The sequence below is a fragment of the Temnothorax curvispinosus genome, unplaced genomic scaffold (genome assembly GCF_003070985.1).
Source record: "Temnothorax curvispinosus isolate PA1 unplaced genomic scaffold, ASM307098v1 QBEX01007652.1, whole genome shotgun sequence".
Classification (NCBI taxonomy): Eukaryota; Metazoa; Arthropoda; class Insecta; order Hymenoptera; family Formicidae; genus Temnothorax; species Temnothorax curvispinosus.
Genome location: NW_020217432.1, coordinates 67,282 through 91,454, shown reverse-complemented (window position 1 = coordinate 91,454; position 24,173 = coordinate 67,282). Strand labels below are relative to the sequence as shown.

The 24,173-nt window shown below is 41.4% G+C and overlaps 1 protein-coding gene across 2 annotated transcripts in view; it reads left to right on the top strand.

Annotated features, from left to right (window-relative positions):
* The window catches only part of LOC112457237 (AT-rich interactive domain-containing protein 5B-like), a 102,565-nt gene that overhangs the window by 72,722 nt on the left and 5,670 nt on the right, over positions 1–24,173 (top strand). The window contains exons 2-5 of one of the 2 annotated variants that reach the window (XM_025020163.1): positions 18,879–19,356; positions 23,142–23,432; positions 23,678–23,828; positions 23,958–24,171. In XM_025020163.1, the coding sequence (XP_024875931.1) occupies positions 18,879–19,356; positions 23,142–23,432; positions 23,678–23,828; positions 23,958–24,171 (1,134 nt within the window). Of the gene's footprint in view, positions 1–18,878; positions 19,357–21,105; positions 21,800–23,141; positions 23,433–23,677; positions 23,829–23,957; positions 24,172–24,173 lie in introns of those variants that run through there. The other variant, XM_025020164.1, reaches the window with a different exon arrangement.

The window sequence follows — 24,173 nt, the reverse complement described above, 5'->3', positions numbered from 1 at the left end:
ATTGTGTGACAAAACGTGCGTTGTTGTACGACGTAAAATTACATTTTACAATTAAAATTTCTAGAATTAACGTTCCAATTACGTTTTGCAATGCAACGAAAATTAAATATTCCAGTGGAAATGAGAATTTTTCTTCACAAAGAAAAATATCGTACCGTCGAGCACCGCGCAGTACAGTCCGAATCACTTTCTTCAATCACAGTCTTAATACTGTCAAGATACTCGTAAAACGTCGTTTCGTATTTCGCTTGATCGCACGTTGCATCAGATTCCGGTCTTGTTCGCTTCGAGAAGCGCTATTGTTTAGTCACTCCATTGGGAACGACCAAGCTATAATTGGTTAGTTATTTAATCAATAGAGATTACTATTTACCAGATGGCTATTTACCAAATTGCTACTTATCAAATGGCAGTTTTAGATCAATTAAACCAAAAGTGTAAAAATTTACTTGCGTATATATAGCTATAATCAATTTTTCCCCCTTTTTTCAATTCTGCGCATTAATTCATTTCCACCGTATAACGCTGTCCAATTATATCGCTTTTATTGCGGTCGGTATTGAAAGGGAGGGCATCAACCATATACAAGTGCGCACGCGCGAGCTCTCTCGGGGTTGAAGGTAAGGCTTTGCCTCTGCATCGGCTCGTCAGACACGACGAAGGGCAAAGTCCCTTATGATTAATCTGCGCCTCGCATCGCGATATCAGAATTACCTCCGACTTTGTTCCCGTCTGCTATCTGAACGGATAATCTCTGTAATTTGTAATAAGGGTCTGCTCAAAAGGCGTCAAGCTCTCGCGGGCTCTGCAACCGGGTATTGCTTTGAAATCGCGTGAGTCCGCTTTGACTTTACAAACTAACCGGCGAAATCACGAAATATTTCGTAATAACGTGCAGCGCATACATGAGGCGGTCCCGTCCGGGAACTTGAGCTATTTTGAAATAAACCGTTATTGAGGAAAGGAAAGAAATTGGCTCGTTTTATCGGGCTCTTAATTGGACACGAATTGTCGATACGGCAACGTTTCACAATATGATTCGTTCGCGAAATGAAAAATCCATTATTCACCATGCAAGGCACACATTATAATCAATTTATAGCATAATAAAAGTCTTTCGCGTGTGCACGCGTCGTTTGATTTATTTACGTTTTGTTACTCGGCGAGTGAAATATAGAATGTACGAGAAAAAATTTTTTTTATGTAAAAACCTCAATTCCTACCTTTTCCCACCTCGGCTTCGAGTGTACGTGGATACGGAATAGCGGATACGGAAAAGCTGCCATTTATAAACAAAACCGTCAGCGCGATATAAATATTTGTCCACGTAAACGTGCTCGACGCATGCCCGCCCCGCGCTCCCTCTCTCTTTCTCTCTGAAATACAATACAATTTTCCAATTTTGTTGTACCATTTTGAAGGACTGGTAAACGCGTCCGGCGCGGCGTGTCCGCCGATTCTTTTTTCATCTCGCCTCACACGCGGTCGCGGGGCAGAGTTGCTCTCGAAAGCAACGTTTGCCGCTGTCGCGACAAAAAAATTCTCGAATTTCCATTGAAAATCGATCGCCCGTCATTCCAGTGCCTTTGAACGAGCTTATTGAGGGAGATTCGCGAGCATCGGTGTTTGATAGAAATTCATTCCGATTATCGCACGCTGACGTTAATTATTTTACCTCTATCCAACTAAATACCTATCTGACCGAATCTCATTTCGGCAAATTTGTCCGCGATAGGATGAGCCAATCCCGGTTAGCGATTCGCCGTTTCTCTCCGGGAATAAGTATAGCTCCGGCTATAAAATAAATTAGGAAACGGACGACTCGCGTTACTCACGGTTAGCTTTAACCGGGATTGGTGTAACCGGTGTTGAAGCATCTCTCTCTCTCTCTCTCTCTCTCGCATGTTATCGACCCAGCGGGGCGAGCTACATCAAGGCGATTTCATAGATTAGCGTTCTCACAAAGGCGCGGAGTAAGTTAGCGCCCGCCGCGTTGTGTGTTTTGACAGCAACAGATGTCAAGCTAGCTGTCGCGCGGCGCCAGCCCTCGGTTAATCAATGACCTAAATGGACACGTTTACTTGTCCCATCGCGGACGCTCCGAACGAAACACTTCCACAACGATCGATCCGCGCGAGAAAGAATTTTTTTCCACGTGAAAGAGGAAAAACGCGGCGTTGGCTAAATATTTGACAATTAAAGCGAATCACGCTATAATTTTCATTCTCGTCGCGTTGTAGTCTTATAATTCGACAGATTCCCTTGAACAAGCTTTATGGCAATGCGCCAGGTCAAGTTGCCGCTCCTCCATTAAATATCCGCGTGTCGAGCGCCGTGGAAAATTGTTGGATTCAAGTGGTATAATTGAATGAAGAACGTGTTAAATGTTAAAACGCCCACGGTTACGCGAACGAAACCGACGAATTTTGTGCAGCGGAAATGTGTACACGGGCCGGGTCTACTAAAATCACCCGGCATACATGCGCAAATTTTAATGCCCGTCAGCGTATAAAGATGTAAATGCGGTTTGCCTGACGTGGCCGCGCGCTGACTTCGCCCCTTATTTCTTATACCAAGGAAAATTATATTTCGAGCATAATTATACCCGCGCGGAGATATACATCGTGACGCGGTACACGTCGTGCGATATTTCGTGAAATTCCGTAATGTGACAGCAAGTAACTTGATTGATTCGCTTAACCAATTTGATTAATTTGCAATTTCCTCCTTAGCACGCAATGGTAAATAACGACATCAACTGGGATAACCTAGTTTCTCCGACATGTTTGAACATGTAAATATACGTTTTATGTTTAATTAAACGTATAAATGTCGCGGTTCATTCCCCTTCTGACTTATTGCGATTATCGGGGTTCGAGTCTTCTTAAAACTATATCGGTGCCGATTAAAATATATTTTTCACGGTCTCACGTGCGCTCGACCTTTAAATTTCCATTTTAATAGCTCCGTATCAGGAACGCACGCCACATATAAAGTACGGAATATGCGGGGATTTCAACAATATCTTTCGCGGCACGGCGCCATGCCGCGCGAGAATCCTCTATCTCCGCTGAAGAATTTAATATGACCGGAATAATCTCGGGGAGGTCTTCGGCTCCGAAATTCGCTGCCGACAAGAAGAAGAGAACGAATTCGCCGCGCGATGGAAAATCGCTCGTCCAGAAGTTTCTCACAATGTTGGCGCCCCGCGTCTCGTAACGCGTGTACGTTTTATACTTTGGTGCCTCGTAAACAAATTTCTACACTCGACGTCGCGGATGGACGTGTCTCGCCACTGCTAGGTAATTCCCTAACTATCTCCCTTCTTCCACGTATCGTATTCAAACCAAATAAATTTCTCTCCCTTGCCTTATATCCACGAGATTTTAGCTGCGCAACGCTGACAGCCATTTACCTGCCAGCTTTATTCATCTTTTGAGATTGCTCCGCGCTCTTTGTGAGATTTGCTCGCCTGCTGTATCAGAGGGGTAGTTTGATTCACTAGTCATTCCTGGGATATCGAACGTCGGCGATGTAGATTTTACCGTATAGATATAATTCAGAAACTTGGAGATTTTTCTTTTGAAAGTCACCAATAGATCTCTCTTTTTACTTCTTTTTTTTTTTTTTTTGAAAGTTGAATGTGCGAACGTTTTTAAGTAATGGGCTTAAATCAGAATTTGCTCCGGATATTAGCTCGGAGCAAAGATCGAAAGGATATTGGGTATCTCGCAATTTATGAGCGGCACGAGACAGTTAATGTCCTTAATATTCGTCGAGTCACAACTTGAGCGAGAAAAAAACTGTTCACCGTACTCGCTTGCGGAGGGAACATTGTAACGCAAACAACGTCGTAATGTAATTAACGATGTTGACATCGATGAGTACATCATTTGACTGTATCGCGTTTAAATACAGACGCGAGGTCAATTATTTAATAATATAACTAATTAATTGATACCCGATCGCGCGAATTATGTATACTCGCATGGAAATATTTAAATATTCATTTCTCTCTTTTATTGCAAAAATATAATATATACATAAAAAATATATAATAGCGTGTAAATGATGTATATTTTCAACGAATTCACATTAATTATCGTATCTGGCTTAATTACGTATATTGCAAGGATTTGTTTACTAGACCGGTATACATGAGCGAATATTTTATTATACATAGGTAAATATTTCGTCGTTCGTTATAAACGCATATTTAATGAAGTAATATGATATCAATATTTTTGAATTAATTCTCCCGTTGTGGAGAATTAATTACCAGATTAAATGGTGCGTCAATTTATATATTTCTGACAGCTGTATAGTATTTTTCCCCCCTTTTTAAAAATATCGATTTGTATAAGATTATTCGGATTCGGTCATTCGGGGCAACAATATTAATATAATAGCTGTAGCATTAACGAATTATTAATCAGTGTAGTATTAATTATACGGTCAATAAAATATTAGCTGATATTCGCGTATTACTCTGTAAAATAGACGCTATTTCAGTCTGTGCATGCTATTTCAATTATTTCGATATAATATAATAATACATTTATATAACTTATTAAATTATTCATTACTGTTTTATTCGTTATTAACGATTTTTTTTCCAAAAGGAACTGTGAAGTTAAAATGCGCTGGTATTTAGTATTGATTTTAAATTACGTTCGGTCACGTAACGCAGTTACAAATCTTGTGCCGCCCAACTCAACGTAAGTTAATATACGAAACGTAAGATTGCGTATTAATTCGTTTGCAACGTGCTTTGGCTTTTCGTTGCGTTGATTATTTGTAGAAGTGATATTTATATAAGAGAGAAATATATATGTATTTAATATGGTACACGCTTTGTACGTCGGTCGACATAACTGGGTGCTGAAGCTATTTCACTCGGACCGAGAGCTCTTTAACGACTCGCTCGCGCTGCAACAACAGCTATAATAACCAGGTTTCTTCGTCGCTCCTACCTGAATTTCATCCGTATCGCCAGTGGCCCTGCGGTATTAACTGGCCAGAATAATCGGATCGAAACAGTGTAAAGTGCCTTTAGCGCCTTCCTCCACCTTTCCTTCCTCCTCCTCTCTTTCCCCACCCCCGCGTCATCGCGCGATATTACGGCAATAAAACATTAGCAATTTATAGCCGGGTAAAGATCCTTTAGATCTTCCCTTTCATCGCTACGGCGCGGCCCGGTGGAATCTTTTATGCGAACACGTCTCCGTCATCAATCAACGTCGCGAAAGAATAACTCCGGGAGCGTTTGAAAAATGATAGCGGGCGCGAGGCCGATAGGTGACTGCTTCGATGCTCCTCTTCCGACCGCGGCGGCGGCGGCGGCAAATGCGGCAATGGCAGTGCGTTGACTGATAATAGGATAGAACTAACAATCGAGCGCGCGCGCTTTACGCAAAGTGCCCGTGCAGCGGACGATCGCGGTAACGTGCTGTTTAACGCGGCGCGGCGGGATAATTTGGCAAATTTACGACGCGTGTCGCCCACGCGGCGAAGGGAAATCTGCGGGACGTTGTTCGCGCGTGTGTCGAGACGTGGTGCTTCTCGCCGGGAAATCGTAATGTCCCCGCGATAGCCCGTCACATCGCGACGCGCGAGATATCCCGGGAATAATTTTTAACATCGTGTAACCACCCCGTCGTATCCATCGGTGTGTGTTTTTATCTCCGATATTAGGTATTCTCAGGATGTCGCGTGGATTTTTTTTCGTACCGTAATTTCCACGCGTGTCTCGTTGAAATGTTCCCTGAATATTCCGTACACGAGATACTTTCCGTGCTTCAATAACGCACGGGTAGTATTTTAAGAAAATTTGTAGCATTTGCATACACCTAAAGATGATTTCCGTACATTATTCGTGGATTTCCATTGCTACGAGGAAATCTGCATGAAATCACATCCGAAATATTTCTCTCCGCCGCGCGCCGGCCGGCCGGCCCGCATTTACCGAAATAACGTGATGATGCATACACATAAGGTGATGCATATATACACACGATGATACGTCGATACGTATTTTCTTAAGCTTCTCTCGTTATCGCGAGAACTGACGAGAGGATGCGTGCTAGCTCGTTATCTTTCACCAGCCAACGTAATTTCAAACCGTGATTCTGCGATTTCTGATTGCGCCTGCAGAAAAAGCTATCTGCGATTAACGCAATAACTCCTCGAGAGAGCGTTTACATATAATGAGCGTACATTTGTATGATTACGGCAATACACGAGGTGTCTCGAAACTGCAGACGTTAATTTCAATAATACAATCGTTGATAAAAAAAAACAACGTTGAACTCTCCGAGCAATTAAAATTAAACTCGCGGGTTTCCTGAAATTACGTACTGAAATACATTTATATAATTCGAAAATAGATTTATGTGTGTAACAGCTTACATAAATATTTATATTACGAACGCGCACATTTTACGTTCTGTTTCTTTATGTATATTCTTGTGGCTCGACGAGAGTACTTCGAAAATGTAGGGAAGGAGAGTCGCGACAGCGACTTTAATGCGAATTTGCGACCCTTTTTGCCGCGCTTTGTACACGGCATAAGGGGACTGTGGCGGCGTAAGAATTGTCCGGCGTAGGAAGTGTGCTCAAAGGGTGGATGAAGTATAACCGAGGATAAAGGGGAGGCGAGCCCCAAACCAGAATTTGCTTATTACTTTTACATCGCTACAAAGGACTGACGCGCGCGATCTTCCGCCTTATTTAGATAAAATATTTTCTCCTTCGTTCTGCGGTTGACGACGTTATTAGCGATAAAACTTTCTCATATGTATTATATATAATTCAAATTTTTATAGAAACATACATAAAATGGTAGAGGATAACTAACGTATCTGAAATCGGTAGTGAATAACACGGAAGTGTTAAAGAATTCTACATATTTTTCTTTTCTTCTTTTTGTTTAATTGCATATAAATATGTAAGCGAGTCGTATTAATTGAATTTGTTTCGAGGCCGACGGAGAACCGCTGGAGAACGAGTCATGGCGCGGGAATAGCAGCCGCGCCGATGTTGCATGACTGCGTTATGCATGTAGTCTATTATGTTTGAGACTTATAGAATAGCTTTCAGCTCGATGGCGAACGTAAAGGTCCGGTCGCTACCGCCGCTACACTAAAAACTTCCTCTCATCTTGCGCGCGTTCGAAACACGTTGGCTCCGATATTCCGATTGAACATTAGCCTCATTAATTTCCATGCTCATTAACCGCCTTCTAATTGGCGTCCGACTCCGGTCATACAATCACTGAGGCTTCAGTAGGAGGATGCGATTATACATTCAAAATATTTTCAGCACGCGCGTTTATTTATACGCACGGGTCTCTCTTCAGCTGGAATTAATTTTATTATCAATTACCTCTTTACATACGCGCACGTATATTTAGATAAATTTCATTATATTGACATTTAATTAATTAATTTTTTTCAAAAAGTAAACTTACAGTGTATATCTCGAAACTTCGTAATTCTCGTAATATCGCGGGCGCGAGTAAAAGTCTTGTCATTAGTTCATTAGCGAAACTTCCGTGCGCAATTAGTGATCGAGCCGATTCGCCTTTCGTGGAATCTAAAACAGGAAACAAAGTGGTTCTCACGCGGTCCGTTGCGCTTTTCCGCGTGCAACATCGTGGCCGCTGAACCATTTTTAATTGCCTCGAAGATCGAGACGAGACATCCTGGCATTACGCCGTTTCCGGCATTGCTCACAATAGGATGATTATCACGCGTATATACGGGTGAAAAGGGCGAGTTGCGGTAATGGCGTCACGTCGGGCATTGTTTCAACCGGGGGACACAAGATTTTTAATTTAAATAAGCAGCACGATCGCGCGCATCCTCGCGAAGGAATTTTTTTTTTATCGGTTTTTCGCGTGAGGCATATTCCTTTTCCCGTAATAGCCATATAGGCGTAATGTACTTTACGTAAGGTTGTTAAATAATTTATCCTACTAAAGAGATGTAAATGTGTTATTACACATCTAAAACGGAAAGCCTTGTAAGCATTAATGAGCGTTTCGCATCTCTCGATTTTTTTCATGAATTAAGTGGTAATAACGCGATGTTTTTTTTTTCCATAACTTTTATTACGATCGTAATTTCTAGTACAAACAAATAATAATCTTATATGCGAAGATTGGAACAAAAGATATTCTACATTCTCGTAACGCTTTCATACACTTTCATAAATATTCATGAAATTGCTCGTCGCTGAGACAATTCGACTGTCGTAGATAAAATATCTCCCGCGTATTACGAGACCCTTGCATAATTTACATAATTCTTTATTTAACAACGATAATTATCAAATGGTGGTGGATTTTATTACTACTATTTTTTAATTCAAATTTCTTATCTCGCACGACGCGTTATACTTTCAAATTTCCTCGCTAACGATCAACGGTAATAAGTTTCTGCATTCAAACACGCAACTAAAAAAAATAACGCTAAGTAACAATACATCTTTATGCCGTATTTATAAGTCGGAAAGTTCGACTTTCAAGATGAGACGCGTTATTCTCGGCCGTTCTGTTGCTCTGCTGATTCTTAGCGCGCGTTCAATTCTTTTCGCATTACATCTCCTCCCATCGTGCAATATCGTTTATTAAAATATTCTCGACACGAAATCGCGGAAAGAAAATGGAGAACATACGCCGCGTCTCGTCGAAACTTGTTCTGGGCGGCCTTACAATGTTGAGATTACCGAGCGAGATGGATTCCACGATCAGCGAAACAACTACACCCGATTTGACGTTTACGTACCGGTTTATATTAATCCCGCGTGAAGCGTCGTTGCACGATGAAGTCGTCGTTACACGTCTCGAAAATCGCTGCGCTTTAAAGCAAATAACTCGAAAAAAGTGGCGCGTTTTAAAGACGTCGCGCGAATCAGCGCGTTTTTTGCGCGCATATAGATCCGTCCTTGGCACGACGTTTCACAATGTGACGGTAACAAGAGCCGGTAAAAGAATATGATCAATCGGATGCACGAATCATCTTGACCTTGCGTGAACACCAACACGCGTGCATCGACCGCAACAAGCTTTCTCATCCTGGCTGCGGGCAAGGCCTTCGCGCGCGTTTATATCGTTTCAAGTCGCGCCAATAACGACGATAATGCTCTCGTGTAATGCATATTTCGAGATCGTATACGGATTTATCGCGCTTTCAAAAGCATAATATAACCGAAAGGTAGGAAGTATGTAAAGTCGTACAGTTTTTTTTTTGTTTTCCTTATCTTTGCTGCCGAATAATCTCGTTTAACAGTGGCACAGCAATTTTCTGCACGAACTTTTCTCTATAAAAAGCACATTCTTTTTAAAAATATCCCATGCCGCTTTTATTCCGTATCCAATTTTATTTTTAATTTACTTCCCGAGGAAGAATTATATTCTTTTCGCAACTTCACAAATTTAAGCTATATATAATTAATTTATCCAAAATTTATATCACTTAGAAATTGAATTAGATAATTATATTCGGTGAGAATTATAATCCGTGTACTTGCTAAGTTAAACGTATTTCAGCACGAAAATATACTTTGATGTGGATAATTAAAGCGTTAGTACGATAATTCACTCGCTCTCAGAAGTCCCGTAGTTACGACAATCCACGGCGAAGAAGGGGACGAAAGGACGACAGTCGACAATCGCTGCGCGCAGTTGAATATACTCGTTTGCATTTGATATAGTCAGACATTTCGCCGGAGTGCAAATTCAAAGATATTCGACTAAATTTATTTTCAAACGGAATCCTCGCGTAAAATCGTCTTTTATTTGCGCCTGAATAACTGATGCCGCTGCTCGAATCCCACCCTTCCCCTATGGATCCTCAATAACAATTTATATTCAAAGACACACGTACACGTGTGTGTTCACGTTCGCAAAATGATAAAATCTCGATACATCTGCGTCGTATTAATCTTTTTGTAATACAATTCTTTCGTGATTCATTGTAGGTTGGAGTTCACAAAATAAATTACAGCGATATCTGGAAATATTCCACAAGATATTTCCTCTCTCTACCTCGCTCTTTCAAACACATATATGATATAAATTCCACAAGTAATTTTCAAAAAATGTGCTGTTGAATTAGTTGAATGAACTTATTTAAAAAAAAAATCGCTGTCTGTTTTAATCTGAAATAGCCGCGCGAGTATCGATCGCCGAGACCGCTGCTGCAATTTCCAATGTGGACGTTTCGTATCAGTTTCACGAGGTTATTGAATTAAAGAAGCAACTGCCCGACCCCTCTGTTATTGCAGTTCCCGGCAAGACTTATACGGGAAGGAACACACTGGATACTCCATCTATGGGTAGAGAGATCGAACGAAATTTTCAGACGTGTACGATTTTATCGTTAATTAATGAAATGTTACGTAAGTTTAATTATAGACTATACGATAAATAAAAGATGTATAAAAGATGAAAAAATTTTGGCGCGAGTAACGGACATTTTCAGGATTTATTATGAGCGCTACATATATCTCTATCGTGTCATATTACAGTGTTGCATAATATTCCAATAAATATTAATTTAATTAATTTCATAAGCGCCGGCCATTCCGAAAGTTTATTAGCAAATGTCTATGTGATTTTAATAATTTGATGGCATGCTACGCAAACTGGCCTTTGTGGCGCGACGTTACGTATACAAATTAATCGATAAAGCTCGGTTTAAGGGCATGGGCGAAGGACTGCAATCAATTATGTTTAATCGTCCGGCGTTTCCTACTGGTTTAATGAAATACATCTCCAGTTACTTCGTTAATTCCCTGCATTACGCAATATAGAGAGGATTATGTGCTACATGTTGAAACGCATGTCACGGGAAAGGAAACTGCTTTCCCTCTTAACGTCACCTTCTTGACGTATACCGCATATCGTTGACAAACCGTATTTGTCGTCTAACGTTTATCAGATCGCCAACCGGAGTGATGTAGCGTTGTCTTACACGTAGAAAACGGCATCATATAAATTTAAATTAAAATAAAAAATATTTTTGTGTGCACGCCCGTGCGGCATATTTGCATACTACACGGCAATACTTGGAGCTATATATAATATGCAACGGACGAAAAAGGCGAAAGGGCAAATGGTGCGAAGGAGAGGAACGGAAGAGTGACGAAGAGGGCGAAGAGGGCGATGAGAGAGAGGGAGTAAGGGGAGAGGGAGAGAGAGAGAGAGAGAGAGGAGGAGAAAGAGGAGGGAGCCACGAGGCTGCATCGATCCAGAAGCACCGTGTGTAAACCATCGAGCATAATCAAATTCCTTTTAGCCCGAGCTCGTGCACGATATACCAAGGTAGTTCTGTTTTTATTCAGAATAGTCGAATCGTGCAAAAACCCGTTTATCGCTCTCGAATTAAGGTTCGACGTTCGCTAGACGACAAGAGGTCTCCGTTACGCACGTTCTAATTGCTAGCTTGGTTTTAATTGCCCCCCGTTTAATAGTAATTTTGTAATTTCCGGAATATGTTCCGCGCGCGCGCGCGTGAAAAATTACAAAACGATAACGATGTGTATTAAGGTACGGTCGATCGTTAAACCATGATTTTTTTTTTATTATTTTATTAATTGTTTTTGAGTTAAATTTCTCGAGTAAAATTTCCGACTTTAAATTCACTTACGGATTTCTGAATTCTAGAGAAATGTAACAATTTATATAAAAAAACAAAGATGCTTTTTTTAAAATCTCTCTATTATAGACACTATAGCTTAGTAATAAAATAATCAGTCGTTTAAGTCGTAATTAAGCGTCTAATGTGACTAATCATGAAATTACTTAATGATTATTGACGTTTATAAATATATCTTATAAAATATATTTCTGCGGTTTCTCGAATAAGTAAAATTATTCAATATTGTCTTATTATTTGAGACAATATTCTATTAATAAATTGATAGACGTTCACTTTGGCTTGGTATCGGTTAATAAACGACTATCTCGTGGATCGATGAAGTATGGATCGGAACTTTTGGGTCACCCTATATTTCCTGAAAGCATACCATTGGCCCATCTACTACTGCGTGCTCCAGGGTTTAATCTAACAGTGATTTATGCTTCCCAGCGGCTCTCAATAACGCTGATTCGCACTACTTGCCGTTGATTCTGATTAATTCTATCGATCCTGTCAACGCGTTTATTTTTTCAATTTCGCGACAAACGCATTCCGCTCTCGACAACGGTTTATTATTATCTCTAATTGTGTTTGCTCGTCTCTGCGCGGCGGCGCATTGAAATCACGCTGGTATTGTTGCGATCGTATTGCAAAAGTGTTCGGTTTACATTTTGCCTCGTATTGTTAGCTTTTAAAAGAACAAACGCGCGATGGAGATAAATATATGCAAACTTTCAACATTTGTATTCGCATGTTGTCGAAAAATACACTGCGCCGGTGCACGTTATTTGTCCCTTGTTTCCATTTTATTCGACGTAATGATTCTACCTATCAAAATTCAGAATACAATAGTAAAAATTGTAAAATTTTCTAGAAATTCCATTATTTGTACTGTTCATAATTCTCCGGTTTCGCGCCAATCTAGTTTTAAATGCAATTTAATCAATGCATTGCGTTTATTGAATCGCGTTTATTTCCCTGACACGTGATATGTGGTTCATCTAATATGAATGTTCTCGCATTTTACCTCAAAATTTCATTCTTGGTTTTTTTACATAATTATTTTTTATTTTCTACAATGCGTAGCGTTTATATGAAGAAATAATAATTGACCACCACTGCGTCGAGACGCTACATATTCCTGTTCTGCGATGAATGTGTTATGTACGCTCGGCGAATATGTCAACTGCAGTATCGCGGATTTATCCTGGACTCTGATTCTTTATCTGTCTTTTTTTTTTTTTTTTGTCTTTTTCCGTTATTTTACAATTAGTCATTTGTACGGTGAATTTTATGCGGTTTATAACAGACGTCGGGGCGTAATTCGAGCTGCAAAAAGAACAAAGACGTTATCTAATCAATAACGCTTTGTGAGTATGTATTCATTATCGGCGCGGTCAAGCGGTTGACGTGAATTTTAATCGATGGTTATTATTTTGTAATTATGCCTTGCCGTTTACATGACTATGGCTTTAGATAACTCGGAAGCGATAAAAGTTACAGCCGCGCTGCATATATACGAAAACATTTTTTATCATCACGTTGAAATTTAAACTAAAATTTTCTCAGTGTACACGCCCATCTCTTTCTCCCTTTCACCTCGAAAAACGCGTTTCTCTCTTGGAATCTATTTTCATTTAAGTTACAAAAGCCCATTTAAGAAGTTTGGTGAGAGGCGCGAGATAAAGAAGTGCTGGGTGCGAGATGATATTATACGCAGATAGAAACTTTCGCGGCTATGCTAATAATATGGTGGACATGCTTCACCTTTTATTTATACTTGATATAACATACATTTGCAAAATTATATCCAGCAGCTGCGTATAATGCGAAAGGTCACTTATAAACTGGAAGGTTGCGATAAAGGATTTATAAACTAGGTTTTCAAGAAAGGAATTTATTGTTGTAAAGGTATGTTATTAAGGAGGAAGAACACTCAATTTATGAAATTACGTGAAAAGCTAGTATTAAATAATACTAGTACTGAGATCGTTAATAAATGTAGCAAAATATAGTAATGTAATAAAATAACATTCCTTTGTCAATTTCCATATATCGATCGTAAGTCTTGTAATTGCTTGGTAACGCGTATAAATCTTCTTCAATTTTCTAAATAAATCTCCCGGTCTCTCTTACCACGGTTTTCTAGCTCCTTTTGAAAGCCTAACGATGCAGTTTGCATCCCTCTGCTCGTCCCATCCGCTCTTCTCATATTGATAATTAGCCCCACCCAAGCCTTGGCCTAAGCCCTCCGAGACTTCATCCCCACTCTTTACCGCGTCTAGCGATACGAAATATTGCCGTTTGTGATATCTCATCTACCGCTCAATATTGGTGATATCTATCGTCAGTATTAGTAAATGACGTAATGACGTAATTAGTATTTGTAGGAAACTCATTGTTGTGTCTTTTATATTCGTTAATCGTTCAATTGCATATTTTTCTAATCTTATCGCATACTCGCATATGTTTGTTTAACTTCAGCTAAATTTAAACAACAGAAGATTTAAAAAAATACATGAAATACCACAATTAATTATCAATTTTCTTCTGGCATTTTAATAATTACGTCTAAAGTTATTTTTTTCTATTTGCCATCCGCGGTTTCTCTTTATACAGCAAAGAAAGAAGTTAGATTTTTGCGTACGTTATATATTAAAAGCTTGCAAATTGACAGGTTATCGGGGTGTTTAGGACGCATAGGAATCGCCGTAGCAACGTCGGAATACATTATCACTCTGATTCGACACGCGGCGCGGTGCATCGACTCGATGCGCGGCGTATCCGTGTGTGTTTGTGTGTGTGTGTGTGTGTGTGTGTGTGCATCGCCGCAGGGTTGAACTGCAGCCGGCGCACGGCGCATCCCGTCGCGTCGTCGCATTCGACCGGCACGGCTGCAAACCGCGTCAGAACAATCGTGACGATACTACACGCGTTTACACGCGCGCCTCTCTCCCGTCTCTCACGCGCGAAACGCGGAAGTCAGAGGGATACGTGCGGCCGAAAAAGCGAAATCTCCTCCTCCCCCCCGGCACGCTCTCGCGTTTCATCGAAATTCATTACCGTAGCCGCGGTAACTCCCCGACAGCGAGAGGAGCACAAGAGGTTTTTATGAAAGAATCGTTCTTTTATGAGAACATTTATTGAAATTCCCCCTTTTTTTTATACAGGATGTTTCGCGAGAAAGTTTCGTATGATAACTTCCAACTTGTCGCGGCGTAACTTCAAACCGATACATTTGTCTCGCATACGTCGTTTTGCCGTTGACAATGCTATTTTCCGTTAAATCCGCGAACTTTGCGAAGTTCAAAATTGAATTACACCGTGCTTGTGGCGAAAACTCACGGTCGCCACGCCGGGCGCCGCGAGCGCCAACAAAAACAATCGATCAGCAGAATCGTGCTCGGCAAGTCGAATAAGTAACCGTCTCGTAAAATTCGGAATTTCTCGACACTCCGGTCACTCCTGGGAAATCGCCCATAATAAAATCCACTAAAAGTCGAGAAAAATTTGCCTTTGAGTCAATTGGAATAATGAACTTCTTTTCAAAGCGCAAAATTTTCTCTTCGACGAAAAATTATTTCAGAGCGAGGGAAACGTGATAGAGAGAATAAAAGAAAATGTTCGCGTCACTTTTATAAAATTTCGAGAGGAGCTCACAAATATGTAACAAAATTTTTAGACGATTTAAGTCGGAAGACTAAAGGGTTTTGAATAAATAACGAAATGATAACGAATCCTAACAATCTTTTCATGGAGGTTTAGTTCATGTCAAGTCGCGACGTATTCCGCTCTATATTCCATGTTCAATAGTTTTTCGCGTGCAAGGTTTATTTTCAGCATCGTTGATGTATATGCTCGGACGGGAGAGAGAAATAGATGGATAGAGAAATAGATGAATAAATAGAGAAAGAGAGAGAGAAAGACGGGACGATTGGCACGCGCGGACGCAGCGATGGGATCAAGCGTCATTCAAACGGTACCGAACCTTTTTTCGTCGAGGCATCTCGATACGGAAGGTTAATCACGGCCTCCGAGGTCGCGACCTTCTCTTCCGTAGAATTAACCCCCTGCATTCGGAATTGCCTCGTAGAATAAAGCCTACTGCAATTTATTCAGCAAGATACATTGTGCCTCACTGAAGTAATCTTGAAATTATGGATTCGTGTGCTTAAACGATTGTAAAATTACTACTTTAACTACTTTACGGAACGTTTGCAGGATATTCGAATGACGACGTAAATGTACGTGATCAACATGGATACGCTGAAATATTTTTAAGGCGGTCTCGTAATAAAATTCGATATGTTTAAAATGTAAAAAAATATATGAAAAATATAAAGGAAATATACAGCATGTCAGTCAATTTTATATATCATATTTTATATATATTTTGCATATTTATAAAATAAATATGTATTATAATATATAATATAATGTAATATAATATAACCTGATATAATATAATATAGTGTATGTATTTATTATATTTATTATATTTTATATTTTATTTTTATATTATTTTATGTATATTTTTAGTTGTAGATTTTTGACAAAAGAAATAGATCCTACAGAAATATTTTGGTAGAATTATTTATGACCACGAGTTAGAATCGAGTACGCAAAAATATCATCGTAGTAGAAAAATAATTTTTAAGGCATCTATATTTCTCAAGTGAAAATTATGCTTTGCAGCTTTGTTGGGCGCAACGTCGCGCAAGGAATTAACGTGAAGTAACGAAACATGATGCAAGAGAGAGTGTGATTCAATTATTAGATCGAACAGCGATTATTCTAATGTCCTTCGATGGCTTTCGACGACGAGAGCCGCTTGTGAATCGATTGAAAATTACAGCTCGGGAATTGGATCGGGCCCATCGCTAGCGCCGGTCGCGAGCCGAGGGGGAGGGGGAGGCGGGGGGAAGAGACGAGAAACACACGTCGGGGAGAAGCACAGCGAGCGAATAAGTGGGGACGACGGAATGAGGCGCGTGGTAGAATGGGGTGGAGGAGGGTATGCGGGGGTTGAGGAGGAATGGTGAGAGAAGGGCGAGATGAGACAAAGACGGGGAGAGTGAGAAAGGGGTTGAGGGGAAGAGAACGAAAGGGAGGATAGCGCGAGCGAGCAAGAAAACGAGAGAGCAAGAGAGAGAAAGAGAGAGAGAGAGAGAGAGAGGAAGGGAGGGAGAGAGACGACAGAAGCCGACCGGTAGAAAGGTTATAGTAGAAGGGAAACTACTATTGGAAGAACTCTCTCGGACGAGGGTGGGAAGAAGGGCGTAGGGGAGAGACGGGAGCGCGGGCCGTGGGGTTGGGGGTATATGGACGAATACACAGAGAGAGAGAGAGAGCTAAAAGATGAAAGTATAACCCGAGCAACACACAGTGGCTCCCAAGCCAAATAGAACATTATGTCACGTATAAATAAAGTCGTTTCCGAACTTCGGCCCGATAGATATTGCAACGCCAATAAATTATCTTCCGTTAGCCGCCATATAAAATCGCCCCGGGCGTGTATACGAGGTAAATCACGCTCCGCTTGGCGCGTTGCACAATTACCGAAAGAGTGTGTCTTTCTTACGGCGCGCGCGGATTTTCACTCGATGCGGAAAATTTATCGGATTATATAGAGTCAGTGGCCATGGAAGCCACGTTCGGAAACGCGAGAAAAATTATTTTTGTTCCTGCCAAAGCTAAAAGCCTCGAAATAAACTTATATACCTGTATCTATGTAATGTGTTGGCGTTTCTTCGCACTAAGGGCAAAAGGAGATCGAGAAACCAAACCCGTAATTATTTAAATTGTTACTCATATTATAAATAAATAATAGACGCATAATTATAAATAATTATATAAATGCAATTATTGCTGTCGAAAATAAACAACGAGATAACGCATTAATATAATCGATAAAACAAATTTATGCGTATACGTAGCGCGCAGCTGTGTGACAAAGTCATTCGATTACACACGGTATCGCTAAGGTTGCGTAAGCGTTTGAACTCTGCTCGAATGGGCGATAATAATTTATGCGTCTAATGCGGAAAGAGCAGAGGCATACGGGACAAGTAATAAGTCAAACTTGGCGAAAATGACGTCGCTCTGCAAGCACCGCCGAACAATTAAATTATCGTGGAGGCGGAGCAGATAACGATGCACTCGAGATGCAGCATAAACCACGGTTTATATCGCGTGGATTATGTACATATATACGTATCACGTAGATAGAGAAAGGAGAGACTATTACACACTCATCTTTCTCCTCTCTCTCTCTCTCTCTCTTTCTCCTCCTCTCTCCCTTTATCTCGGTCCCCTTCCTTCCCCGCGACAGTTGCATCTCTCCGTAAAAGCTTTCGCGCGCAAGTTCCTGGTGTTCCCATGTAGAGTCGCTAGCTCTCAATGGAAAATCGGTATAAATACGACAAAAGCCGTGTTATGTAGGTAAATGGGAATTCTACCGGGTAAATTTCTTCCCGCCAACAATCGCGAATTCCTCTTGCGTAATTTTTGTCATTTCACGATCTCTCGGTAATGACTTATTTGCGCGTCCATTGCGTAAAAGTAGCAAAATAAAAGTCTTATTTCTCTCATAAAAGTTCTATTAATGACGCATCAATCGTTGCACATTACTGTATTTATGTTATATCGATTTTATTAATAGAAATTGGATATCAGGCTCCGCGATAAAGTGACATTTTGCCATAATAACCGAACTAAATAATTAAACTTAATATCTAGTATAATATAAAATATTTCGTAAATTAATGGATTTTTCGATAAACTTATCTTTAGTTTTATTTGCAGAATGATTAGAGGGGAATCATATGTGTGTAAGAAAACTCAGATGTTTTTATTTAAAAAACTCGAGTTGCTCTTTTAAAATCTCTTTCACGACTCCCTGCGCGCACAACAAAAGCCAGTATATTACGTATCCCTCGAAACCATAAAACCTCGTAGTTTCATTTTTTCCTATTATTTAGAATAGCAAAGTTACTTAAAATACTTATCTAGATGGAGTACTTTGTATGTATTATGTATACACACTCAGACAAAATAAAATAATTTTCTAATGGCTGATAACATTTTTTTCTAAGTGTATACATATATACATATTGCTATCGATTTAATTTATTTGCGCAGGCGATAATATTGCCGCAGATAAATGTTTATTCTTCGATTGATTCGACGTTCCATAATTCATACGGTCCATATATCGCGAAATATTTTTCTTTGCAGGACGAGGTGCTGACAATTTCAGAAAAGGTAGTCGTCCGCGTGCACGACCTAGTCACATGGCTCTCACCTACGTTGGAGTGGTCGTCGGGCCGAGAGGTGTCCTATCCGACGACCCCGATGTCGTCCCCGGAGACCAGTCCGCTCAGATACGAGATGCCGCAGCCGCAGGTGCTGACGGACCCGGGGATCGACTTCTCGGACGTCGAAAAACAGCAAAAGGAGTACGAGGGTAACCTGAACTCGTCGAAGAGACCGGACAGCTTTCAGACGAAGGTGGTGGTACTCTCGTATCCCAGGTACTGTCGCTATCGGGCGCTACTACGTAGACTGGAGGGCGCCGAGCCCTCCTGGCTGTGCTCGTCCATCGCGGCCGCGTTAGGGGGCTTCACCGCGACGCCGGGCACCAGGGTGCTCTTCTGCAGGGACACGTTCGACTATCCGGATCTCGAGACTCACGAGCTGCTGTGTAATCACTTGGGTATGTACGGCTGTCAGTCATTTGGTTCAGTTTAAACATAATCACGATTCGGGCTTTCGCAAGAAGATCCTGCAAGAGAATTCATTTCAATTTGTCGTACATTTGTTTACACGATAATGGATGATTCGATGAATCGTGGGGCAATCGGTCGAGAATTGATTTCTCTTTGAGAAGAAAAGGAAACAATGGAAGAAGAAACTTCGTTGTTGATCGTATACTCTTTTTGAGAAAAATTATTTTCATTGTGAAAACGTTCGTATTTGTGTTTATACATATTTAACTGGATGCCGGCACTTATGTGTGCGCGCGTTTAACTTGTAAGAGACGATTGTAACGTACGACCTTAGAGTTTGTTTACTAGACACTACGAACATGTTACAATATGTCAATATACATAGTACATAGTACGTTATCTATTTAATACTATAAGCACTGGCATCATTATAAGCTTTTACTCATCTTTCGAAAGAAATGGCAATATACAACAGTTACGAAAATACTGATATGCTTTTAATACTAGGAGCTTGTCTCGATAATATTTCAATTGCAGTCAATTACCAGTAACTGTACGCTAATTAGCACGCAATATACATATAATTTAAACACATACGTGCGTGATATTTTCGCATTTAAAATAATTTTTCTCGAAACACGCGCAATCGATAGACTTATTCTACTCTCTTTTTTTACATATTTATTTTATAATACGATAAACTTCCCGTTAGTCTTATTATGATTTATTAACTTTTACTGGAGAAAAATTTTTTTTGAATGAGCATCATTTTACCGTAAATAATCGACAGGTATTTTGATGTAAAAGAGGGAAAAATACGAAGCGTTATGTTTTATTTGTGTTTAATGCGGAACTTGAGAAGGAAATTTTAGATTGTTTCGATCAGATATTCAAACTTCTCTCTTTCTCTCGCTCAATCATTTGTAAATTAATACAATATTGCAATTAATTAAAATTCTCCCGTTTGAATAACGAATATAAATAAACTGTAATCAATATCTTTGCAATGGTAATGAGCAACGGTAACACAGAGCTTTTTTGCAACACGATACATTTTCAAGTTTCGCACGAATCTCCCGTGATAACAAATTCACTTTGCGCGTTTATATCCATCCACCATATACGCGGCGCCGAGAAGAGTCCGGAAATATGTGAAACAAGAAGCGAGCCGCGATGTTATTTTCCATTCTCGCGCGGTCTCCTCTTTGTACTCGTCGAACGGAATGCGAAGGGATGACACAGAGATGCCGATCGGCAAAACATAACAGCGAGCTTTCGCTTAACGATATATACCTATACGCTAGTCGCCGGCGTCGGCAAAAAAAAAATAAACAGTCTGCGGCTGTTTCATGAGTGTTTCATTGGGCCGCGCGCGCGCTCGATGCGGGAGCGATCCCGAAGGATGTAATAATAGACGAGATAAGATCCAGCGGCGCGCTACCGAATTGGGTTCAAGCCCCTAGATCTTTCCCCGTTGTACGGGAAACGCGTCGTCGGCGAATCCGTCGTCATCGCGCTCCGTGCTCCGTCGCACTCGACGCGTTTCCCGACGCATCGGTCGCGCGTAAATCGAGAGCGCGGGGGGGCAAGGCAAGGCAAGGCGCAAGGCGCGTCGCGTCGCGTCGCACCGTGCACGCATGATCCTGCGCTCGTGAGCGACGACGACGTGTGCATTCGTCCGACGTTCGCGTGCCCGCCTGGCGGATCGACCGATCGAAAAATCGCGTGGTCCCCCCCCGCGCGCCACGTGACCGTGTATTGACGTTACCGTGTCGAAAATCCCGATCGCCCGTCCCCGCGCACCGTCGCGGCGCCGCGCCAGTTAGTGGTCGCCCGACCTAGACCCGCGATCAAATTGCGATTTTTTTTTTCGTCAGCGCGATCTGGTTCATCGCCACCGAGACGCTTCATCGCGATACACGTGATATCGTCCGTCGCGGATCCGACGGGCGCAACGTAGCGAAACATTGTGCGTGGCCCGACGGGCGGACGGTAGTGCAAATTGTACGGCCCGACGGATCGTTTGTACCAGACACACGCACGCACACGCGCGATTCGAGTCCTCGTATACATTCCGCGTGTATCGCGGAAAATATCCGATTAGCGGGAGGACACTGGTGGAAGAGGTTCCCGGCGAATTCCCCTCCCCGGTGAGGACGGTGAGGTGCAACCTGCGACTCGGCAACGAACTCTGTGACTCGTTTGTTTCCGACGTCCGTTACGCGCTCGTCGCGTATTTTCGGCCGAGTTTTTACGGTTGGGAAAAGCTGTCGTCGTCGTCGCTATCGCTCGAGAATTATTACAATTATCGTGCGGCCGTCGATAAACCGGCAATCGTGAGTGTCGCCCGACGGATAAGCCTCACCACGGGAACAATGGCCATTGTGATGAGAATTCAGAATAATAAAGTGGTTTACCTGAATATACCTGGTAAGACGCGGCGAGATGTGTGTGTTTGTGGAATCTGGAAGGAAAATTTATATATAAAAAAAAAACAATCCGGGTCTCGTGTCTGCGCGAATCGATTTTCTTTGAAAGTGCGCGTCGCGTACACGTGTTGCCGCCGGCCGGCGTAATACAGGTAGTTTCAGCGCCAAGTTAAGTCGAGATTAACGTAGATTGAATGAGATTATCAGCCGTCGGCGAAGCCTTTTCGCGAGGCATTTAGCGAACTACGTTTGTCGCGCTACCTTTTTCTTGTTTTTTTTTTTTATATTTTTATTTCGGAAACCGTAGACCATTGACAATCGAACGACGTCGATAATTGGCCTAATATTTCAGCCCGCAGTTATTGCCCGGTTAAAAATTACCGGTGTGCGTAATTCCGGCGTAATTTTGTCGTGACCAAATTATCGCACGTCAACGTGTATATCGAGATACCACAATAACGAACAGAAATCGAAGCTGCAATCGTGATTTCATAAATATTGCTCGCTATTGTAGTACTCGTGTGATTAAACGGACGGAGTAGGAAATTACGCTTCGTATTGGATTTTATGACGCATAAATTTTGTCACGTAGAACGTCGGTCAAATTTATAAACAAACTTGAGAATGGTGGACGTTGTAAATCGCGTTACTACGAACTTTCGAGTCATTTCGACATCCCCGGTCCGTTTATCGATAATATTGTTCCGCATCAAGATAAATAAATACTTCCCCGACCTTGTAATCTACTACGGGATATTCAACAGGTCACGTGTGCTTATCGTGCTCACGTGTCTTACTATATCGTGCTTACGACGTTAATGCCTGAAATTGATTTACGTGAAATTAGTTTGTTATTTTAGTTGAAATCATTTTAGTTGCGGTTGCTTTACGTGAAATTATTTTACGTTAATTCGTCGCGTGTGTCTACGTGTTGCATAATAATGTTGCGTATGTACATAAGCTTTCTAACAAAGAAGAATGCGATATACAACGCGAAAGCTTTTTGATTGTTCGGTACAATACATTTTACGAATAAAATTCACTTTGAATAAGTTATTTGGTTATTCAACACGAAAGCTTTTTGATTGTTCGGTACAATACATTTTACAAATAAAATTCTCTTTGAATAAGTTATTTAGAAGAGACCAAAGCGGGACGAAACATTTTGCGATCGTTATTCTTATCGTCGTTAGCGATAAACCAATTCTTACTAATATAATATATTTATATATCAAGGATGGCATTTGGCCTCCTTTTTTCCAGTCGAGATATTAAAATTTATATGCAAAAGATACGAATGTGAGCCTAGCGCGATGATTGAGCAATGTGTTTGTGATTTTCAGCACCGAAGCTAAAAGGCAGACCACGAAGAAAGCGTAAAAAGCGCAGCGCTTCGCCGGGTGAGTCCTCGAACGAGAGCGAGGCCTCGGTGGCGTCGACGTCGAAGAGCACGTCGGCGATCACCAGCACTAGCCTGGTGATACCCACGGTCGGGAGGCCGCCCTCGTCCGGGGTACGGCGGAGCGAGAGGAAGACCAGCGCGGAAGAAAAGAAGTTTATCACCGACGTGCAGAGTTTTATGAACTCTCGGGGTACGCCGGTCGGAAAGATGCCACTGCTGGGCTACAGGCAGAGTCAGTATCTCAGTTATTTTTTCCTCGGATTTGTTATCCGATGACCGGTCTTGCCACCGGAAAGGCAAGATCGATTTTTCTGATTTTTTTTTTTTTTCGAATTTCTATTTCCGCGCGATTCCTGGCGGCGATTCGGCTGCCAGACTGCAGAGAGCTAAGACACAGCAGGGTTTCCTTCTCGCAAAATCCAAGATCGCGGTCGGTTCTGTATTTACGATCGTAACGATCCTTTTTTCTCTTCGTAGTCGATCTGTTCCTGTTCTACACGAAAGTGCAAATGCTCGGTGGTTACGACTCCGTCAGCGCTGGTCGCATGTGGAAGACCATCTACGACGACATCGGTGGCCACACAGGTTCCACTAGCGCGGCAACTATTACACGTAGACATTATGAAAGGTGAAGTACTTCAGCGGATTCTAATCACGATTGTCTTTAGCGTTAACATCTCTGCGACATATGTACATTTATAGAGATTTTTTTAAACATCCAAATTGCAGTTGAATTATAATAAGATTTTCGCTGCAGGTTATTACTACCTTATGAAAGGTATCAGCGAGGCGAGGAGACAAAAGTGAGATTGAATCACGGACGACGTACCAAGAGTATAAGCGTGTCCGATGATTTAGATATCAAGGAGGAACCGAGTGATCTGTACATGTCGGAAACACCTCCGCCTATAGATGCAATTCCTGCGATCACAACGCCGCCCTTACAACCAATAATGTCAGCAACAACAACGGT